At 43.7% G+C, this 22,003-nt stretch overlaps 1 protein-coding gene across 2 annotated transcripts in view; it reads left to right on the forward strand.

Moving 5' to 3' along the window:
- Positions 1-5,481: 5,481 nt before the first annotated feature.
- Positions 5,482-22,003, forward strand: part of pomt1 (protein-O-mannosyltransferase 1) — a 46,416-nt gene continuing 29,894 nt past the window's right edge. Inside the window, exons 1-4 of one of the 2 annotated variants that reach the window (XM_041194206.1) lie at positions 5,482-5,658; positions 8,264-8,401; positions 10,689-10,795; positions 21,303-21,353. In XM_041194206.1, coding sequence (XP_041050140.1) covers positions 8,280-8,401; positions 10,689-10,795; positions 21,303-21,353 — 280 coding nt within the window. In that variant the 5' untranslated portion in view covers positions 5,482-5,658; positions 8,264-8,279. Of the gene's footprint in view, positions 5,659-8,263; positions 8,402-10,688; positions 10,796-21,302; positions 21,354-22,003 lie in introns of those variants that run through there. The other variant, XM_041194207.1, reaches the window with a different exon arrangement.

A 22,003-nucleotide genomic window follows, 5' to 3' on the forward strand; every position in this document is an offset into this window, starting at 1 on the left:
CTTTCCCCAGGGGCTATTGTGTTCAACGGGGATTTGCCCCCTTTCCCCAGGGGCTAGTGTTCATTGGGGGGTTGCCCCCTTTCCCCAGGGGTTACCGTGATCAATGGGGAGTTGCCCCCTTTCCCCAGGGGTTATTGTGATCATGGGCAGTTGCCCCATTCTCCCAGGACTTATTGTGTTCAATGGGGAGTTGCCCCCTTCCCCCAGGGGTTACCGTGATCAATGGGGTGTTGCCCCATTCTCCCAGGGGTTATTGTGATCATTGGGGAGTTGCCCCATTCTCCCAGGGGTTACTGTGATCAATGGGGAGTTGCCCCATTCTCCCAGGGGTTATTGTGATCATGGGGAGTTGCCCCATTCTCCCAGGGGTTATTGTGTTCAATGGGGAGTAGCCCCCTTTCCCCAGGGGTTATTGTGATCATGGGGAGTTGTCCCATTCCCCAGGGTTACTGTGATCAATGGGGAGTTGCCCCCTTTCCCCAGGGGCTATTGTGTTCAATGGGGAGTTGCCCCCTTTCCCCAGGGGTTATTGTGATCATGGGGAGTTGCCCCATTCTCCCAGGACTTATTGTGTTCAATGGGGAGTTGCCCCCTTCCCCCAGGGGTTACCGTGATCAATGGGGTGTTGCCCCATTCTCCCAGGGGTTATTGTGATCATGGGGAGTTGCCCCATTCTCCCAGGGGTTATTGTGTTCATTGGGGAGTTGCCCCCTTTCCCCAGGGGTTATTGTGATCATGGGGAGTTGTCCCATTCCCCAGGGTTACTGTGATCAATGGGGAGTTGCCCCCTTTCCCCAGGGGCTATTGTGTTCAACGGGGAGTTGCCTCCTTTCCCCAGGGGCTATTGTGATCAATGGGGAGTTTTTTTTTCCTCAGTCACCATTTTATTTGCAGCACTATTATTTTCATAGTCTGGGGATGAAAGGCTTGTATGTTCTATTTCATTCTTCTTCTTTTTGCATACATTCTGCCCCTGACCTCAAGGTCCTCCTCCTGTCTCTTTCAGCTGCTGATTGGGGTGGCCTGAAAGCAGCCTCGCTTGTGCCACTGCATATCTCTAACCCTTTCTCCAGGGGTTACTGTGATCAATGGGGAGTTGCCCCCTTTCCCCAGGGATTACTGTGATCAATGGGGAGTTGCCCCATTCTCCCAGGGGTTACTGTGATCAATGGGGAGTTGCTTTATTTTGCAAAAATATACTTTATTCATAAATCTTCAGAAACATTTCGAACCATTTCAAAATCACCATTACAAAAATAAGGCACTTTACAGCCTTCCGGACTGAATATTGAATTCAACAACTTTAGGTCTTGAGCTCCCTCCTCCATCCCCAACCCCTTTCTGTTTCCCCCTTCCTTTTGTTTTTTTCCAATAAATTATATAGATTTTTCTTTTCCCACCTATTTCCATTATTTTTAAATATTTTTAAATCTTTTATGCTCTCCCCAACCCCACTAGAGCAATACCTTGAGTGCCCTACTATCCATTCTTAATTAGCACATTCGTTTAGATAATATCACCAACTTTAACACCTATGTGTTCTTTTGTTCTATTGTTGGTGACATCTTTTGATGATCTGCTTGTTTGTCCCTACAACCACACCAACCCCCTCCACTTCTCTCTCTCTCCGCTCCCCCCACACACCTTAAACCAGCTTATATTTCAACTCTTTCTTGGACTCGAACTCAAGTTCTGTCGAAGGGTCATGAGGACTTGAAACGTCAACTCTTTTCTTCTCCGCCGATGCTGCCAGACCTGCTGAGTTTTTCCAGGTAATTCTGTTTTTGTATTACAAAAATACAATCAGGTTCAACTTTTACAACATGAATCACAAGGTGTATCAGTACAATGAAAATTACAATCATTGGCAGACATTCATTTTGACCTGTACATCCGAGATGTTCTTTACAGTTCCCAGCCCCTCAGTGCACTATGGCAGAAAGGTCTTAGGCAGTGACCCTTCCCCATTGCGCCTTTGCGGCGGCTGCCCCAAGCTTAACTGTGTCCCTCAGCACGTAGTCCTGGACCTTGGAATGTGCCAGTCTGCAACACTCGGTCGGGGACAACTCTTTGCGCTGGAAGACCAACAAGTTATGGGCAGACCAAAGAGCGTCTTTCACCGAGTTGATGATCCTCCAGCTGCAGTTGATGTTTGTCTCGGTGTGTGTCCCTGGGAACAGCCTGTAGAGCACAGAGTCCTCTGTCACAGAACTGCTCGGGATGAACCTCGACAGAAACCACTGCATCTCTCTCCAGACATTTTTTGCAAAGGCACAATCCACAAGGAGGTGAACAACGGTCTCTTCCCCACCACAGCCACCTCGAGGGCAACTTGCAGAGGGGGTGAGACTCCTGGCATGTAGGAAGGATCTGACGGGGAGGGCCTTTCTCACCACCAGCCAAGCTACGTCTTGGTGCTTGTTGGAAAGTTCTGGTGATGAGGCATTCTGCCAAATTACTTTGTCAGTCTGCTCAGGGAACCATCCCACAGGATCCACCCTCTCCTTTTCCCTCAGGGCCTCTAAGACGTTACGTGCCGACCACTGCCTGATGGACTTGTGGTCGAAGGTGTTTCTCTGCATAAATTTTCCCACGAGGGACAGGTGGTACGGCACGGTCCAACTACTTGGACCGTTCCGCGGCAGCGTGACCAGACCCATCCTTCGTAACACTGGGGACAGGTAGAACCTCAGCATGTAGTGACACTTGGTGTTTGCGTACTGAGGGTCTACGCACCGCTTGATGCAACCGCACACAAAGGTGGCCATCAGTATGAGGGCGATGTTGGGCTCGTTTTTTCCCCCTTTATCTAGAGGCTTGTACATTGTGTCCCTGCGGACACGATCCATTTTCGACCTCCAGATAAAGCGGAAGATGGCTCGGGTGATCGCCACAGGAGTGTGGAATGGGCCAGACCTGTGCCATGTACAGCAACAGTGAGAGTGCCTCACACCTGATGACCAGGTTCTTACCTGCAATGGAGAGGGAGCGTCGCTCCCACATGCCCAGTTTCCTTTTCACCATAGACACTCGCTCCTTCCAGTTTCTAACACGTGCCCTGGTTCCTCCGAACCATATCCCCAGCACCTTCAGGCCATCAGCCCTGACAGTGAAGGGGACAAAGGATCGCTCAGCCCATTTCCCAAAGAACAAAACCTCGCTCTTCCCACATTTACCTTGGCTCCTGAGGCCAGGTCGAACTGGTTGCAGATGTGGATCAGTCTGTGCACCGACAGCAGATCCGAGCAGAAGATGGCGACATTGTCCATGTACAGGGAGGCTTTGACCTGAGTGCCTCCGCTGCCTGGGATCGTCACTCCTCTTATGCCCGGATTCTTCCTGATGGACTCAGCAAAGGGTTCTATGCAACACACGAAAAGAACAGGCGAGAGAGGGCAGCCCTGCCTGATTCCAGATTTAATCGGAAAGCTATCTGATTCCCACCCATTGATAGAGACTGCACTACTGATGTTAGTGTAGAGCAGTTGGATCCAATTGCGAATTCCCTCCCCAAACCCCATTTTGGAGAGCACATCCACCATGTATGTGTGCGATATTCTGTCAAAGGCCTTCTCCTGATCCAGGCTGGTGAGGCAGGTATCCACACCCCTGTCCTGTACATAGGCAATCGTATCCCTGAGCAGCATGAGGCTGTCAGAGATCTTCCTGCCCAGAACAGTGCAGGTCTGGTCAGGGTGGATCACCAATTCCAGAGCGGATTTGACCCGATTGGTGATGACCTTGGACAGAATCTTATAGTCCACATTCAACAGTGAAATGGGTCGCCAATTTCTAATTTCCTCCCTTTCCCCCTTGTGCTTGTAGATGAGGGTGATAATGCCTTTCCTCATGGATTCTGACATACTGCCGGCCAGGAGCATACTCTCGTACACTTCTAGCAGGTCTGGGCCGATCCAGTCCCACAGAGCTGAATACAACTCCACCGGCAAGCCGTAGCTTCCGGGAGTTTTATTCTTCTCGAAGGACTCAAGGGGCTTAGTCAGTTCGTCAGGAGTTAGCGCTTTGTCCAGGCTCTCCCATGTACTGTTGTCTAAGACCTCCGTGATAGAGGACAGGAAGGACTGGGAGGCCGTGCTGTCTGTGGGCTTCACATCATCCAATCCGGCATAAAAGGATTTGCTGATCCTCAAAATGTCAGACTGTGATGACTTTACTGAGCCGTCTTCTTCCTTCAGGCTGCTGGTCACAGAGCTCTCTCTGTGTACCTTTCGGAAGAAGAAACGTGAGCACGTCTTGTCCTGCTCCACGGAGCGGACTCTGGAACGGAAGATGATCTTGGAGGCCTCCGAGACAAGGAGCAAGGCTTGCTGGCTCTTCACCTCTTGGAGTTCCTCCTTGACATCGACCCCCATGGACTGCAGCCGGAACAGATTCTGCATGTTTTTCTGGAGTCGGGACATTGCCCTCTGTTCCTTTCTAGCTTTCAAGGTGCCTTTGAGGATGAAAAACCTCTTGATGTTTCCCTTGATCGCTTCCCTTCAGTGTGTCAGTGACTCAAAGTGGGGTTTCACGGTTCTCCAACCTTTGTAATCCCTCTTGAGCTCCTCAATGTTCTCTGGGGTCAGCAGTTGCATGTTTAGCTTCCATGCCCCCCTGCCCACCCTCTGGTCTTCCTCTAAGTGACAGTCAGCCAGTAGGAGGCAGTGGTCAGAGAAGAACACCGGCTTGACGTCGGTGGATCTGACTGCGAATGCACGGGACACAAACAGGAAATCTATCCTGGAACGGACGGACCCGTCAGGCCGCGACCAGGTGTATCTACGCTGCGCTCCGTCTGCAGGGTTGCTGAAGACGTCGTGCAGCTTGGCATCCTTTACTGTTTCCATCAGGGATCTGGACGTAGCGTCCAATCTGCTTTCGGCCCTTCCGGATCGTCCAGCCGCATCGATGATGCAGTTGAAGTCGCCGCCCAGAATGACCGGCCTGGAGGTCGCCAGCAGCAGTGGGAGCTGCTGAAAAACCTCCAGCCGCTCAGCCCCTTGTGACGGGGGTGGGGGGGGGTACACGTTAATTAACCGGAGTGGAGCGTTCTGGTACATTACGTCTGCTACGAGGAGGCACCCGCCCACCACCTCCTTAACCTGGGAGACGGTGAAGCTGCCTCCCCGCAGCAGAATCCCCAGGCCGGAGGAACGAGAGTCGTTTCCTCCCGACCAGATCGATGGCTCGTGGGACCACCATGGTGACCATTGCCTGTCGGAGCTGAGGTGCAGTATCGCACACTCCTGCAGAAACAACAGGTCAGCTTTGACCTTGGGAAGGTAGTCCAAGGTCGCAACACATCGTGTAGTAGATTTAATGCTACGCACATTTATGGACACAATCTTTGCCCCCTTTCCCCGGGAGTCAATGGGGAGGTGGTACTTATCCCAGCCGCAGCGAATATGCAAATCTTGCGTGCGGTCGTTCCGCCCATGACGTTAGAGGCGCCTGTGCGTCTCGAGGACGCGGTTGCTATGGGGAGACGCTGTTGATGAGGTCATCGCGCAGACACATTCCCCAACCCTCTCGGGGGCGGCGAGCTGGAGCGGATCGGCCGCTTGGCCGCCTGGAGAGAAGAGGCTTCAGGCCGCAGCATCACCAGTTGTCGGCGGCGGAGAGACAAGTGTCGGAGAGTGAGCGGTGCTGAGCTAAAAGGTAGTCAAACCCGGGGGGCGGAGAGGAGAGGAGATTCCCTCACGGAGTGGATGGGTCAAATAGCCCCTTACCCGGGGGGGCGGGGGGGGGGGGGGGGGGGGGATGAAATAGCCTCTCACCCCGGGGGGGGTGAAATAGCCCCTTACTTGGGGGGGGGGGTCGTCAAACTGCCTATCACAGGGGTGGTGGGTTGGGAGTCAAAGTGCTTCTCACTGGTATTGGGGGTCAAACTGTCCCTCATTGGGGTGGGGTGAGGTCAAATTGCCCCTCACGGTGGAGTTGGGGTGTCAAATGTCCCCTCACTTGGGGAGGGGAGGGGGCGGCATAGGTTGGGGTTCAAGTCCCCTCATGGGGGGGAAGGGTGTGATCAAATTGCCCCTCACTGGGCGGTCAAATTGCCCCTGTATTGGGGGTAAGGGTGGCCATGGGGGTCAGCTTTCCCCTCATGTGGGAGTTTAGGGGGTCAAATTGTCCTTCACCGGTGCCTGCCCCCAAACATGAGTTCAGTTCCAACATGACAGTTTTTGAATTTGAATTATGTGTGATTAAAAAAAATTCTGAAATGTAAAAACTCGCCTTGGTAATGGGAACCTGCCGAATTATTCTAAAAACCCACCTGGTTCACCAATGTCCCAATGTGGTTGACTCTTTAAAACCGTCTGAAAAGGCCTAGCAAGCCACTCAGTTATATTAAAGTGCTACACAAGGTTATAATAAGAATAAAACTGGACAGATCACTTGGCATCAGATTCTGACAACCTAACTTAGGGATATAGCGATGTTGCTGGAACTCCTTATGGAAAAGCAATGCTGGAACTCATTCACCTACCATTTTCTCCAGGGTAATTAGGGATGGGCAGTAAGTGTTGGCGTTGCCAACAATGCTCACATCCCATGAATAAATAAATTAAAAATGAATATGTAATGAGCACCATGTGGTTAGGTCCTACTGTGCCTGTAAGACAGGAACATAGCAGGAGTAGGCCATTCGGCCCATCATGCCTGCTCCACCAATCAGTATGATCATGGCTGATATCCACTTCAATGCCTTTTCCTCACACTATCCCCATATCCCTTTATGTCATTGGCATTTAGAAATCTGTCAACCTCTACTTTAAACATACTCAATGACTAAGCTGCCACAGCTCTTTCAGGTAGAGAATTCCAAATATTCACAACCCTCTGAGTAAAAAAAATTCTCCTCATCTCAGCTACTTAGTAGCTTCCCCCTTATTTTGAAAGTGTGTCCCTGGGTTCTAGGCTCTCCAACCAGGAAACACCTTGCCTGCTTCTACCCTGTCCACCCCTTTAAGTATTTTGTAGGTTTCAATGAGATCACCTCTCATTCTTTGAGACTCTAGAGAATACAGGCCCAGTTTCCCCAATCTCTCTCCATAGGACAGTCCTGCCATCCCAGGAACAAGTCTGGTGAATCTCTCTATGGTGGTAATGTCCTTCCTAAGGTAAGGAGGCCAAAACTGCTCACTACTCCAGGTGCGATCTAACTAACGTTCTACACAATTGAGGCAAGACTTCGCTACTCCTGTACTTGCGATAAAGGCCAATTCCTAATTGCCTGCTGCAGCTGCACATTAGCCTTCAGTGACTTATTGACAAAGGACACCCAGGTCCCTTTATACATCTACACTTTCTAATCTCTTACCATTTAGGAAATACACTGTACATCTATTCCTCCTACCAAAATTGATAACCTCACATTTTTCCACCTTATGTTCCATCTGCCATGTTCTTGCCCATTTACTAAGTCTGTCCAAAACCTTGTAGCCACTTTACGTCTTCCTCACAACACACATTCCCGCCTAGCTTTGTATCATCCACAAACTTGAAAACATCACATTTGGTCCTCATATCCAAATCATTGATATATATTGTGATATTGTTGCTTGAGAATTCTGCAGTTTTGTTCAGTTGTGGAATAGATTTACTATTCGTTTGGATTCTTTTGAATATCATGAGAGTAATGTTGGGATTCATTGTTATTGGAAATGCAGTGGTGGTGTACTATGGATAGGTGAGCTTGATGGATTAAGCTCTTCTGCCTGAAGGAAGTTTTACTTTTTTGTTCATTCATGGGATGTGGGTATTGCTAGCTAGGCCAGCACTTGCTTCCCATTCTGAATTGCCCTTAAGCTGGTGGTGAGTTGCCGCCTTGAAATGCTGCCGTCTATCTGGTGTCTGTAGTGGTTTGATACAGCTGAATGTCCTGCTAAGCCTTTTAAGAGGACAGTTAAGAGTCAACCACATTGCTGTGGAGTCACATGTCGGTCAGACCGGGTAACAATTTCCTTTCCTGAAGGACATTGATGAACCTGTTGGGTTTTTACTGTAATCCGATAGTTTTGTGATCATTATTAATGATATCAGCATTTTAATCCAGATTTATTAATTGAATTTACATACCCCCAACTGCCATGGATGGATTCGAACTCATGTCTCTGGATCATTAGTCCCGGCCTCTGGATTACTTGTTCAGTAACGTCACCACTATTCTCCCATCATCTTTACTGTGGATGTTTTTATCCAACTGAATCAAATCAAAGGGTTGTTATCTGATTATCTTTATGGTATCTAATCTTTTTTCCAGCTCTACCAATTGAAAAATGCTGGGATTGCTGAAAATGCCGATTATAATCACAGTGCAGGTTGATGTGGTTTTAACCATTCTTACTGTACTGGGAGTTGGAAATAGACTATGGGGCTTGATGTACCCCAGAGCTGTTGTGTAAGTAGGCTTTTATTGTTTGTTTGAAATGTTCTTTTCATCGGAAGTTATCTCCAGTTTTCAGATCCACTTGCTGTCTGTTGCTGTATTGCCACGAGGCTGTGTAGGAATATAGAGGTGTTTTCACACGGAACAGCCCATTTGCAGAATTGTTTTATATTGGATGCTTGCAGCTCCAATCTTTTGATCGCAATGACACTCCTGGTAAAGTCATCGCTAAGGAAGAGCAAAGATAGGAAGCAAAGATTGCTGACATAACACTGGAAAAGGATGACAACTGTAAACAATGGAGCTGGATATTGTTAAGGATAAGGCTGCTGTGTTGTGCATGTTTAGCAATCCAGTTATTGACCCAAGGAACTTAAGATGCACAGCAAAGTTAAACTCAATAACCTGTTGGTCAGAAGCTAAAAACTTGATGACCTAAGTGAATTGTAAGAGTCACGTGACCAATTAAATGGAACCCTTTCAAAATGCCATGCTGAGGGCATTTATAGTACTTTACCCATGTGGCTTACCCATGAATGGTTGACATTGGCTGACACTCTGTATATGACCTGAGCAAGTAGTCAGCATCATCAGGAATGGCCTTAACTATTTGTTTGACATTGGATGGTAGCGCCTTCATCTCCACTTTAGGCCAGTTTGTTTTTCCTCTTCCTCTTTCCCATGGCCTTCTCTGCATTTCTGATTTCTCTCAATCTTGTGGCATTTGATTCTTGGGTTTCCTCAGGGTCTGAGTAGGCGTTTGAAGTATGTTATAGGGTCTGGCTTCTCTTTGTATGAAGTATAGGCTTTCAAAATCTACCATCTAATATATTTCCAAGATGGGCAAGCTGGCTGACTTTCCTCTGTACATGACCCTATTAGGGTGAGATTGATAATTTTGTTAGTCCAGACTCCAGATCTTGTGCCCGTTTTTCACCTAAACTCCACTGTTCATTATAACCTTTGTTATGATGTCGTCTAAGAGATCATAAACACTGTTGGGACATATCACACCAATGATTAAATCCACTCCTGACGTTGAACTTCTCTTTCAAGTTTCCTTTGTACATTACACAACTGCCAGCGCTGCTCGCTCCTGAGTGTCGGTGTGATTTTTAGTGATATGGCTGTCCTCAAATCATCTCTCCAAACCAAATACTGTGGAGAGAGGAACAAAATTAGTGATTTAAAAGAAATGAATTCCTGATCGAATAGTTTACTTGCTTGAACATCTTTGAGAGCTGCTAGTTTGTGGTGTCAAAAGGGCTTGTGGGATTTGGTGATCCAGGGAGCAATGCCATCGAGAGCCAAACTCGGAAAAGTCTATAACTTACAGTTTAACTCGTAGCAGAGGATGTTAACACTGAAAAGTACGTTTCTGTAAGTTGATCCTTTGTTTAGGGGCAAAACTTACAAAGCCAGTTAATTTAATATTAGGTGCAGTGTTGACAGTAATGGATGTATTGAAGAATGATGGTTTTCACAGAACCCTTTCAATGCACTCCCAAGAAGCCATGATTGAATCTGCCTCCACCACGCTCTTAGGCAATGCATTCCAGATCCTAACCATTTGTGGGGTAAAAAAAATAGTTCTTCCTCATGTAGCTGGTGGTTGTTTTGCATTTGTCTCAAATTCGTGTCCTCTGGTTCTCGATCCTTCTACCAATAGAAAAGATTACTCTAAAATAGGTGGCATTTGCCTTTTGATGAAGTGAGGAAGCCACAGCACTGGGTGTTAAGGTAAGCATATTCAAAATATCTTGCAGCGTGTGATGATTATGTTATAAAGCTTTAAAGCTTTTCAGCATTTCTTTAGTAAAAAAAAATACTGATCCCAAAGCCCAAAGATTCAGAGCTAAAGCAGAACATTTGGAGAGTCATTTCAAAAGGTCCTATTCTCCTCATTCTCTTCTTCAAGCACTTTGCTTGAACCCAAGTGTTTTTATCCGTTACCCTGTGAAACAGTGAAAACACTGATATCTTAGAGAATATGGTTGAAAGTCTGATAGGTCGTGGCTGAGTTGGCAGTGGCTTCTTTGTAGACAAAGGAATTTCGAATCATGCCTTTTTTAAGAAATCTTTTATCAAAAGTTACCATGGAAATTTGAAAATTGACAGCCAACCTATATTTAGTGTATAATGGACCAACTTTTTGCAACTTTCCAGTTTGCTATCACATAATCTCATCATTTAGATTCCTCATGAAACCATTACCAGACAAGCTGGTTCTGCACATAGCTCAGTTTTGTCCCAGTTCCTTCGATTCTCATTGATTGTAGCATCTAAAATCTCTCCCCAGGTTTGATGAAGTTTATTATGGACAATTTGTTTCCTTGTACATGAAACAAATGTTTTTTATTGATGACAGCGGACCTCCACTTGGTCACATGATTCTGGCCGTTGGAGGTAAGAAACTTCAGCTTTTAAGGAAAGTTTTTGAATATTTGCTAAATTCTCCGTTGTTATTGGCCACTTCTTTAAGGCTTTTTAATATCTGTGATAGTTTGTGAAAGTGAACTGACAGAGATTGGGCCATTGTTGGAGATTTCTCTCTGTGGTTAACATTGCAACAAAGATTAGTCCAACAATAGTAACTCCGCTTATGGTTCTTGGACCAGTGATTTTTATTATAACAAGCTATGTTAAATTGACTGATGGCCATCTTCCATATTATGTTCAATGACAAGATGGCATGCCTGGCTTCCTGGCTCCAACCATCTTGAGAACAAGGACTCAAGCAAGAGAACAACACATCTGTTTCCAAGTCCTGGAACCACCAGCTCCAGTTCTGTACACCCTCTGCATGGCTCCTGATTCTTCTGAGAATGCTGTGCCTTAAAGAGGAAACCTGATCTATTTTACTACAATACAACCTTATCTTGTTGCGAATTAATACGTAGACTGAGCATTTTAGCTATTTACCCTGCTTATTGTTTTTGCTGCTGAAGGGCAATTAGGGATGAGCAATAAATGCTGACCCACCCACTGATGCCCACGTCTCACGAAAGAATTTTTTAAAATCTGTTTAGTCTTTGCCTCAAATCTACAGGTTGATGGATAGAGCACGTGAGGTTATGCTTCATTGCCAGAAGAAATGTTGGTGGACTGTGATGTGGTTAAAAAAGGCTATTTTGAGTGCATATGAGTTTGTTCCCGAGGCATACAGGCTGAAATTTAAGAATATGAGAAAACAGCATGGGCAAACTTTTATATTGAGCTTGAGAGAGTAAAAGAAAGTAATTTTGACCGGTCAATATGGGCACTAAAGTTAAAGATGACACATGCAGCTCTTAGAGAAGTAATTCTTTTGGAACAATTTAAAGATTCAATTCCTTAGGTCGTGAGAACTCGTGGAGGGACAGAGGGTTGAAATGGTAAGACAAGCAGCAGAGATAGCTGATGATTATGAGTTCATAGAGCTGAACCTTTTCTCGTCACCCTTTTAAATCAGAGAAGGATAAAAAATGGGAAGGTGAAGGGAAGGTGGGTAGCCATGGAAGAGAAGGAATAGGTGGAAATTCCCAGGAAGCTTTTTCTCAGAATAAAAAGGAAGGTGTTGAGGGTAGAGATGACACTCAAATTGAGGTGCTTTCATTGTAATAAAGTTGGACACATAAAGTCAGTGTGTTGGAAATTGCAAGGAAAATCTGTTGGGATTATTGGGGTGCAGAAAAGTTCTGGAAGTAAAAGTACTGTGGGTTCTGAGGTTCAGGCACAGGGTCCCAGATGTGGGTGTTGCCTATGGTAGTTGAGCAGTCTGTAAAAGTGTCTTCAACAGAAGTGTTGCAGATAGAGCATCCTGGATTGTTTCCGGATTGAGTGATAACACGATCACAGGCTCACAGGTTGAAACAAGAAGAACAGCAAGTTAAAAGGCAGAAGGAAGATGTGGAAGTCCATTTAGCTGGCACTGTGTTTGATAAGGTTGTTCAGGAAGAAAGACTGGAAGACAGTACAGCTGAGGTGTTTAAATCGAGGCAGTTGGTAGAGTTACAGAAAAAGGATATGCAAATAAGACAGCTTACTCAGAAACAGAGGCAGAATGTTATTACCTTAAGGGTAATGTTTTAATGAGAAAATGGAGGCCTTTATCATTTTTCAGCAAATGAAAGCTGGAGGGAAGTGCATCAGATTGTTATAGCATTTGGATATAGAAATGATATTCTGAGGATAGCTTATGAAATTCCAATGGGGGAACATTTAGGAATTGGGAAGACACAGGCAAAAATACAAAAACATTTTTATTGACCTGGATTGCATCAAGATGATGTCAAATTCTGTAGAACATGTCAAGCATGTCAGGGATAGCACAAGCAGTGATTAAGCGGGTTCCTTTAATTCCAATTCCAGCATTTGAAGAACCTTTTCCTCGGCTCATGATTGATTGTGTAGGACCCCTCCCTAAGATTAAAATTGGAAATCAGTACTTATTGACAATAATGGATGTGCCTACAAGGTTTCCTGAAGCGATACCTTTGAGTTCCTCAGGGTAGTGCCCTTGGCCCAACCATCTTCAGCTGCTTCATCAATGACCTTCCTTCCATCATAAGGTCAGAAGTGAATATGTTCGCTGATGATTGCACAATGTTCAGCACCATTCGCGACTCCTCAGCTACTGAAGCAGTCCATGTCCAAATGCAGCAAGACCTGGACAATATCCAGGCTTGGGCTGACAAGTGGCAAGTAACATTGGCATCACACAAGTGTCAGGCAATGACCATCTCCAACAAGAGAAAATCCAACCATTGCCCCTTGATGTTCAGTGGCATTACCATCACTGAATCCCCCACTAACCTGGGGGTTACCATTGACCAGAAACTGAACTGAACTAGCCGTATAAATACTGTGGCTACAAGAGCAGGTCAGAGGCTAGGAATCGTGCAAAGGATAACTCACCTCTTGACTCCCCAAAGCCTGTCCACCATCACTGTGGAAGAGTTGACTACATTTTTTTACAAGACATGCTTTACCAAAAAAAATACAATCAAATTGGGGTTCACATTTCATGTCACAAGTGTTTAAGGAAGTAATGAACAGTTTGGGATAAAATAGTTTATTTTCAACAGCTTACCATCCTGAGTTACAAGGGGCTTTGGAAAGATGGCATCAAACTTTAAAAACTATGATGAGGGTGTATAGTCAGGATTAGGATAGGGGAATTCCATTCTTGTTATTTAGTATTAGGGATGCTTCTACTGCATTGACTGGCTTTAGTCCTTTTGAACTAGTTTATGGTCATGAGATCAGGGGTCACTGAAATTGACTCATTAGAAATTGGTGGGTCAAAATTCAGAAACTAGTCTCCTGGATTATGTATCAAACTTCAGAGAGAGATTGGACAGAGCATGTGAGTTGGCTTGGGAACATTTAAAGATATCATAGCAAGTGATGAAAGTGAAGGCAGACAGGAAAGCTACAGCTCGTGGTTTTGTTGCTGGGGTAAAAGTGCTAGTTCTGTTACCAGTACCGAGTGACTCGTTAAAGGTACGATATAGCAGGCCTTACATGATTGAAAAGAAACTGAGTGAAGTAAAGTATTTAAAAAGTACTCCATATAGAAGAAAGAAGCAGAGGGTGTGTCATGTAAATATGCTTAAAAAATACTTTGATGGGGAAAAGAACCAAAAGGAGGTCGTAGTGGTGGTATATAAAGAGAAAGAGGTAGAAATGCAGGATTCTGAAAACTGATTTTCCTCTAATCAAATTGGATAATGAGGGGTACTTGAAAATTTAAATGTAATATTGAATTACCTTCCAGGGAAGTGTCAAAATGATTTGGAGAAGCTATTGCAGTCACTGAAAGCTATTTGTTGGAATAAGGTGTACATGATGTATGTGTAGAAGTTTCATCTTCGATAAGGCAACATCCTTGTAGATTAAGTCCGACAAAGTTATCGCAAGTACAGAAATAAATTGAATTCATGGTTCAAAATGATATAATTGAGTCCAGTTGCAGTAACTGGAGTTCACCTATTGTGCTGGTACCGATACGGGATGGAACACAAAGACTTGTGTGTGGATTATCGAAAGTTGAATGTGGCGACAAAAATGGATTCATGTCCTATACCACAGCTGGAAGATTGCATCGAGAAAGTGGGACAGTCGAAATTTATCACAGAGATTAACTTGCTAAGAGGATTTTGACAAGTACCGTTATCAGAGAGAGCAAAGGAGATATCGGCTTTTGTGACGCCAGATGGACTATATCAGTGTAAAGTCATGCCGTTTGGTATGAAAAATGCACCTACAACATTTCAATGACTGACAAAGTAATTGCAGGTCTGAGCAATTGTGCTGTTTATATTGGCAACTTGATAGTTTTCAGTCAAACATGGGAGGAGCATTTACAGCATATGGAAGGATTATTTTATTGATTACAAGAAGCTAATTTGGTGATGACCTTGGCTAAAAGTAAATTTGCAAAAGCGCAAGCTACATATTTAGGTCATACCTAAGGTCATGTTAAGATGGCTCCAAGAGATGTGAAAGTTGAGGCTACAACAAAATGAGAAGTTTTCAGATTTCTAGGCATGAGTGGGTTTTACCAGAAATTTATAGCAAATTTTAGCAGTGTGGTTGCTCCATTGACTGAACTATTAAAAAAGAACAAGACGTTTCAATGGATACAGGAATGTCGGAAGGCATTTGATAGTTTGAAAACTGTATTGACCATGACACCAGTTCTGGCAGTACCCACGTGTGTCAAGCAATTTAAGTTGGCTGTTGACGCAAGCAATATAGGCATTGGGACCATATTGTTACAAGAAGATGACACTGGAATTGAGAAACCGATAAGAGTATTTTTCATGGAAATTGTATGTAAAATGGAGAAGATGTTCAGTGATTGAAAAGGCGATTTTGGGTCTGGCATTGCAGCATTTTAAGATTTATATGGCAAAAAATTTGTCAGAAACAATTGTTTATACAGACCACAATCCTATAAAGTTTCTGGACAAATTTCAAGAGAGCAGTGCAAGGCTATTCAGATGGATTTTGAGATAGACCAGAGTAGTCATGCATTTCAAAGAACGGATGAAATGTTACACTTAGTCAGAAGAAGCCAAACAGTGTGTTTATTTTTTTTCCCAAAGCTTAGTGATAAAATTGGTAATATGAAAGATTTTTATTATTAGAAAGGTAAAGTCCAAAGACATATTGAAGCAATGGGATTTACATTAAAAAGGGAGAAACATGTATAAAGGAAATGAGGTTATGTGTAAGGAAAGAAGGCATGCCAAGATCTAACAAATGTTAAAAGCCTCCAGCCTCTATGTACCAAGCTGTTGCCTGTTGGAACTTCAGCTAAGCGAATTCACTGTGAATATCCAGTGTATCTTGTGCTTCGCCTGGGTCTGTTAAAATCTATTTTGTTTTTACTGTTGCCTTAACGGAGGTGTAACTGGGAGCTAGATTAATTAGGGGAGCTAGAAATTATCATAGTAGTAATTTATAGACCTATGTATGTGCTTAAAATTATTTCTTTCATTAATAAATGTTTAATTTAGTTTATAAAAACCTCTAAGTCTTGGTAGACTCGTTAGTATTGAATTCAAGACATGCCTCTTTAAATCAAAATACAAATTACAGAACGGTTGTGGCAGTTGTTTCAAGTTTCCCTCTGGGATTTGAGCAGCTTAGAATTTACCATCCGCTGTGCCATAACAGAGGAGTAATAAAAAACATCAGCCAAAAAAAAAATTAAATTACCATTTGGTTACTGAGTCTTCCTTCAGCCATGGTGAGGCAGTGACCTTTTTGATTTGTTAGAACCATATCTTCCAGGACAATCTTTTAAGATTTGTAAGGACTTTGCATTATTTGGAAGCTGACTTGGATTTTTTTAAAAAAAGGTCATATGTTCACCTTGGACTGTGAACAAGCATGCCTCTTTCCATGAAATCGCCTGACCAGCATGGCACTTGAGCCGGAGGAGCTATGTGAACTGCAATCACTTTACTTGATGGAAAGAAAAGCCATTTCAAAGGCAAAGGCTTGGTGATTTACTGGAAACCACCTGACAGAGGAGCTTTACGTTTTGAGCTTTATTTCTGAACTCAGTTGGGAATTGAGAAGTGGAAAGCTACCCAGCTCGCGCTCTCTTTTCCTTGCTTAAAATAGAGCGGTTATCAGTATCCAGCTAGGAATCATCTTCTCAGTGGAACTTATCTGTCCTTGGAAACCCGAGAGGCTGAGATGAGAAGGATTGATCCAGCTCTATTTTCTTCCACACTGAAGCTTCCTTGGTGAGAACCTCCAGGCATCTACTGGGACCATTGATCTGTCTTCACATGAGGGAGTACCAGATCAACAACGCTAAAATCCTGCAAACTTTATCTGTTGTTTTATAAAATCTCTTCGTCAACCGCCCATCTCTGCAGAGACTCTATTTATTTGTCCTTTGTTTGTTTGTGTGTGTGTGTGTGTGTGTGCTGGGGAATTTTAAGAGGGATAGATAGTTATACATCTAGATTACAGATTTTGTGTTAACCAGTTCTTGCAACTTGTTTTAAAAAGGAGTTTTATAATAAATCAATCATTCTGAATTTATTGAAAGAAGCTGAGTTAAAGTCACTTTTATGCTGGGTCTAACAGGAGCATATTGGTGAATGAATTAAAGCTTGAAACTAATGGTGTGACCTGTGGAGTAGTGGGGCCAGATCACCTGTGCATTCCTTCCATCCCAGTTGTAACAGATAACACTAAGAAACTTGATTAGAAGGACCAGAGGGGAAGTGAAGAAACTAATAAGAAAAGCAAGGAGAGAGCATGAAAAGAGGCTGACAGTGAACATAAAAGGGAATCCCAAAGTCTTCTATAAGCATGTAAATATTGAAAAGGTGGTAAAAGCAAGAGTCGGGCCGAGTTAGGGACTAAAAAAGGGACTTGCTTGTGGAGGCTGAAGAAAAAGCGGAGGTGTTGAACGAGTACTTTGCATCTGCCTTTATAAAGGAAGAACTTACTACCCACAGCGAGGTGAGAGAGGAGGTAAGTGGTACACTAGAAGAACTGACAATCGAGAGGAAGGAGATGTTGGAAAGGCTATCTTTACTTAGAATAGATAAGGCACCAGAACCGGATGAGATGCATCCAGGGGTAATGAGGGAAGTGAGAGTGGAAATTGCAAAGGCACTTGTGATATTCTTCCAGTCTTCCTTAGACATAGGGGAGATGCCAGAGGAATGTAGAATGGCAAATGTTACACCCTTGTTCAAAAAGGGGTACAAGGTTAAAGCTGGCAACTACAGGCCAGTCACTTTGACATCAGTGGTAGGGAAACTTCTGGAAACTATAGTACAGGATAAAATCAATAACCACTTAGACAAGTGCAGGGTAATTAAGGGAAGCTAGCATGGATTCATCAAGTGAAAATCATGTTTAACTAACTTGCTGGAGTTTTTTGAGGAGGTAACAAAGAAGATTGATAAAGGAAACACTGTTGATGTGGTGTATATGGATTTTCAAAAGGCATTTGATACAGTGCCACACAACAGACTTATGAGAAAAATTCTAGGTCATGGAATAAAAAGGAAAGTAGGTACTTGGATAAGAAATTGGCTGAGTGACAGGAAACAGAGAGTAGTGATAAATTATAAAAGCAAAATACTGCAGATGCTGGAACCCTGAAATAAAAGCAGAAAATGCTAGAAAAATTCAGCAGGTCTGACAGCCTTTGTGGAGCAAGAAACACAGTTAACGTTTTGAGTCTGTATGACTCTTCTTCGGAGCATAGTAGTGATAAACGGTTGTTTTTCAAGATTGGAGGAAGTTTTGTAGTAGAGTTCCTCAGGGGTCAGTGTCAGGAGTTTTGCTGTTCCTGATATATATTAATGACTTAGACTATAGTGCGCAGGGCATGATTTCAAAATTTGCAGATGATATGAAGATTGGAAATGTTGTCAACTGTGATAGGGATAGCCTTGAACTTTTTTCTAGTGATAGTTTATTTATTTCCTCCCCCCACCTTTCGCCCCTTAATCATTTAGTATTTTTGGAATGCTATCAGTGTCTTCTACCGTGAAGACTGAAGTAAAGTATTTATTCAACTCCTTTGCCATTTCCTGGTTCCCCATTATTATTTTCCCAGCCTCATTCTTTAAGGGGCTGATGTTCACTTTGGCCTCTCAATTCCTTTTTATATACTTAAAGAAGCTCTTATTTTCTCCCTCTTTATTTTTTTGGTCATCTTTTGTTGGTTTTTAAAACTTCCCCAATCCTCTGGCTTACCACTAATCTTTGCCACTTTGTATGTTTTTCCTTTCAATTCGATACTATCCTTAACTTTTTGGTTAACCATGGTTGGCTTATCTCCTTCCTAGAACCTTCCTTTCTCACTGGGAAATGTCTTTGTTGTGGGTCATGAACTATTTTCTTAAACACCTGCCATTGTCCATCAACCAAGTTTTCTGCTTAACTCCTTTCCCAGTCCACCCTAGCCAACTCTGCCTTCTTCCTTTGTAATTACCCTTATTTAAGTTTAGCACAGTCATTTCTGACCCAAGTTTCTCACTGTCTAACTGAATGCTAAATTCTCCCATGTTATGGTCGCTGTTTCTTAGGGGATCTTTTACTTTGAGATCATGTTTTAAACTTGCCTCATTACACATTACCAGATCCAAAATAGCCTGATCCCTGGTTGGATCCACAATACATTGTTCTAGCAGACTGTCCTGAATACACTCTCTGAATTCCTGTTCGTGGCTACCTCTGCCAATTTGTTTTTCCCAGTCTATATGAAGATTAAGCTCACCCATGATTAATGTACTGTCTTTTTTACATGACCTCGTTATTTCCTGATTTATTCTCTGTCCTACAGTATAGCAACTGTTAGGGGGCCTATAGACTACTCCCACCAGTATCTTTTTCCCCTTGTTCTTTCTTACCTTCACCTATATGGATTCCACATCTTCTGATCCAAGATCGATTCTTGCCATCGTATTTATTCCATACCGTACTAACAAAGCTACCCCATCACCCTTTCCTTCCTTCCTGTCCTTTCAAAAAGTGACATACCCCTGAATATTTAGTTCCCAGCTTTGACTTTCTTGTAACCACATCTCTGTAATCACTGTATGATCATACCTATTAACCTTTATTTGTGCTGTTAATTCATTTATTTTGTTCCTAATACTATGTGAATTTATTGTGTTCTGAATACTACATGCATTTAAGAAAAGAGCCATTAATTTTGCCTTTTTACCATTTCTTCCCCCTCTATTTGCTGCTTTTTTTTTTACGTTTGTCCACTATGTCCCTTCCTGTCATACTCTGGGTCTCAATATCTAAATAGCTGGCCTGCAATGCTGCCATATCCATTTCCTTTGTTAGCCGACGTATCCCCTTTCCAGAACCCTCCCCCACCCCCCATTTAGTTTAAAGCCCTCTCTACAGCCCTAGTTATTTGATTTGCCAGGATACTGGTGCCAAGTGAAGCCCATCCCACCGTAACAGTTCCCTTCCACTCCAGTCCTGATGCTAGTGCCCCATGAACTGAAACCCATTCCTCCCACATCAATCTTTGAGCCATGCATTCAACTCCTTGATTTTATTTACTCTATGCCAGTTTTCCGTGGCTTAGGTAGTAATCCCGAGATTATTACCTTGGAAGTTCTGCTTAATTTAGCTGCTAACTGTACAAATTCTTTCAGCAGAACCTCCTTTCTAGTCCTATCAATGTAGTTGGTACCAACGTGGACAACGACAACTGGATCCCTCCCCTCCCATTCCAAGTTCCTCTCCAGCCCTAAGGGGATATCCTTAAACCTGGCACGGGGCAGGCAACATAGCCTTCGGGACTCTGCTCACGGCTGCAGAGAACAATATCTATCCCCCTAATTATACTGTCCCCTACCACTACTACTTTCCCATCTCCTCCCCCCACTTGAATGGTCCCTGTACCATGGTGCCATGGTCAGTTTGCTCACCCTCCCTGCAGTCCCCGCTCTCATTCACACAGCTTGTAAGAATCTCGTAACTTGGACAGTTGCAGGGGCCGAGGCTCCTCAAACACTACCCCCTGGGTCCCCATACCTGCTTCACATGCAGTTATAACCTCCTGTCCCTGATCACAGACGAAATTTGAACTACCTAACCTGAAGGGTGTGACCGCCACCTGGAGCAAAATGTCCAGGTAATGTTCCCCCTCCCTGATGTGGTGTAATGTGTGCAACTCGGACTCCAGCTCCTCAACTCTGATCCGATGTTCCTCGAGCTGCAATTATTTTGAACCTGAGACTCAAAAGAGAGCAGTTAGTAAAACATATAGGTTTTATTAATAGGGGCATTGAGTACATGAGTAAGGAGGTCATGTTGAACTTGTATAAGACACTAGTTAGACCTCATCTGGATTACTGCGCCATACTTGAGGAAGAGTACAGAGGAGATTCGCAAGAATAATTCCCGGGCTGAAGAACTGTAGTTATGAGGATAGATTGGAGAGGTTGAGAGTGTTTTCCTTGGAGAAAAGAAGGCTGAGAGGAGACTTGACAGAGGTATTCAAGATCCTGAGGAGTATGGACGGAGTAAATAGTGAGAAACTGTTCCCACTCAAGAGAACATCAAGAACTAGAGGGCACAGATTCAAAATGATTGGCAAAAGGAGTAAAAGTGATGGAACAAACTTGCTGAGAGGGTGATGGAGGCAGATTCGATCGAGGTGTTCAAAAGGAAATTGGATTACCTGAAAAGATAGAATGTGCAAGGTTATGGGGATAAGGCAGTGGAGTGGGACTAGGTAGAATGCTCTTTCAGAGAGCCAATGCAGGCTCAATGGGCCGAATGACCACCACCTGCACTGTAAAGATTCTGTGATTTTGTTTTCCTGGCTATTTTCAAAAGGGTAAAATTACAAAGGATCTGTGAAAGAACTTTGGTATTCTTGCTTTTAAAAAGTTTTTTTGTTTTTTTTCATTTCTAGCATATTTTGGTGGCTTTGATGGGAATTTTGCTTGGAACAGAATTGGCGCAGGTAGGAGTTACTCAGTCTTCTTCACTATTGTGTTTATTTTCATGAAAATTAGCGGTAACGTGATGTGCAGAGTTACTTATCTTGTGCCGAGTGAAAATAGAGAACAGTAGCTCACATAAACATTTTGTCTGTGTTGTACACATGCCATCTACTGGCTCTAATTAAAATCTTGGGTTCTGTTCATGTGTACTGCCAGCTCCCACTCAGGAATGTTAAGTTTGCAGTCATTCTTCTACTTACACAAGACTGATTTAAACAGTCATAATCCTATTCATAACCTCTGTGGCTGCTCTGGTAAGTGAGTATAAGAGTGTTCTCTGGCAGTGTAACTAATTTAAAGAATAATGTGTGGGTACACTTTATATTGCTCATGCATTTTAACAATGCTACAACTCTTGGCACTCTCTCATTACAAGATTGAGGATTTGGAAAAATGGGGCTGTAATGAGCCGCAAGCCAAGCTGTAAGACAGCACATAGTTAAAAGAAATAACTTGGGTTTCAAGAGCTTTCGTACATAGTGACAGTATCTATTTATCAACAGCTGCTAGCATGTGTTTTAAGGATATTTAACGTTGCAACAGATTCATTTAACACTTTACAGAGGGCCTGGTATTATAGTACCAGACGAGCAGCTCAGAGGTCATGAGT

This window comes from Carcharodon carcharias, chromosome 8 (assembly GCF_017639515.1).
Source record: "Carcharodon carcharias isolate sCarCar2 chromosome 8, sCarCar2.pri, whole genome shotgun sequence".
In the NCBI taxonomy this organism is placed as follows: Eukaryota; Metazoa; Chordata; class Chondrichthyes; order Lamniformes; family Lamnidae; genus Carcharodon; species Carcharodon carcharias.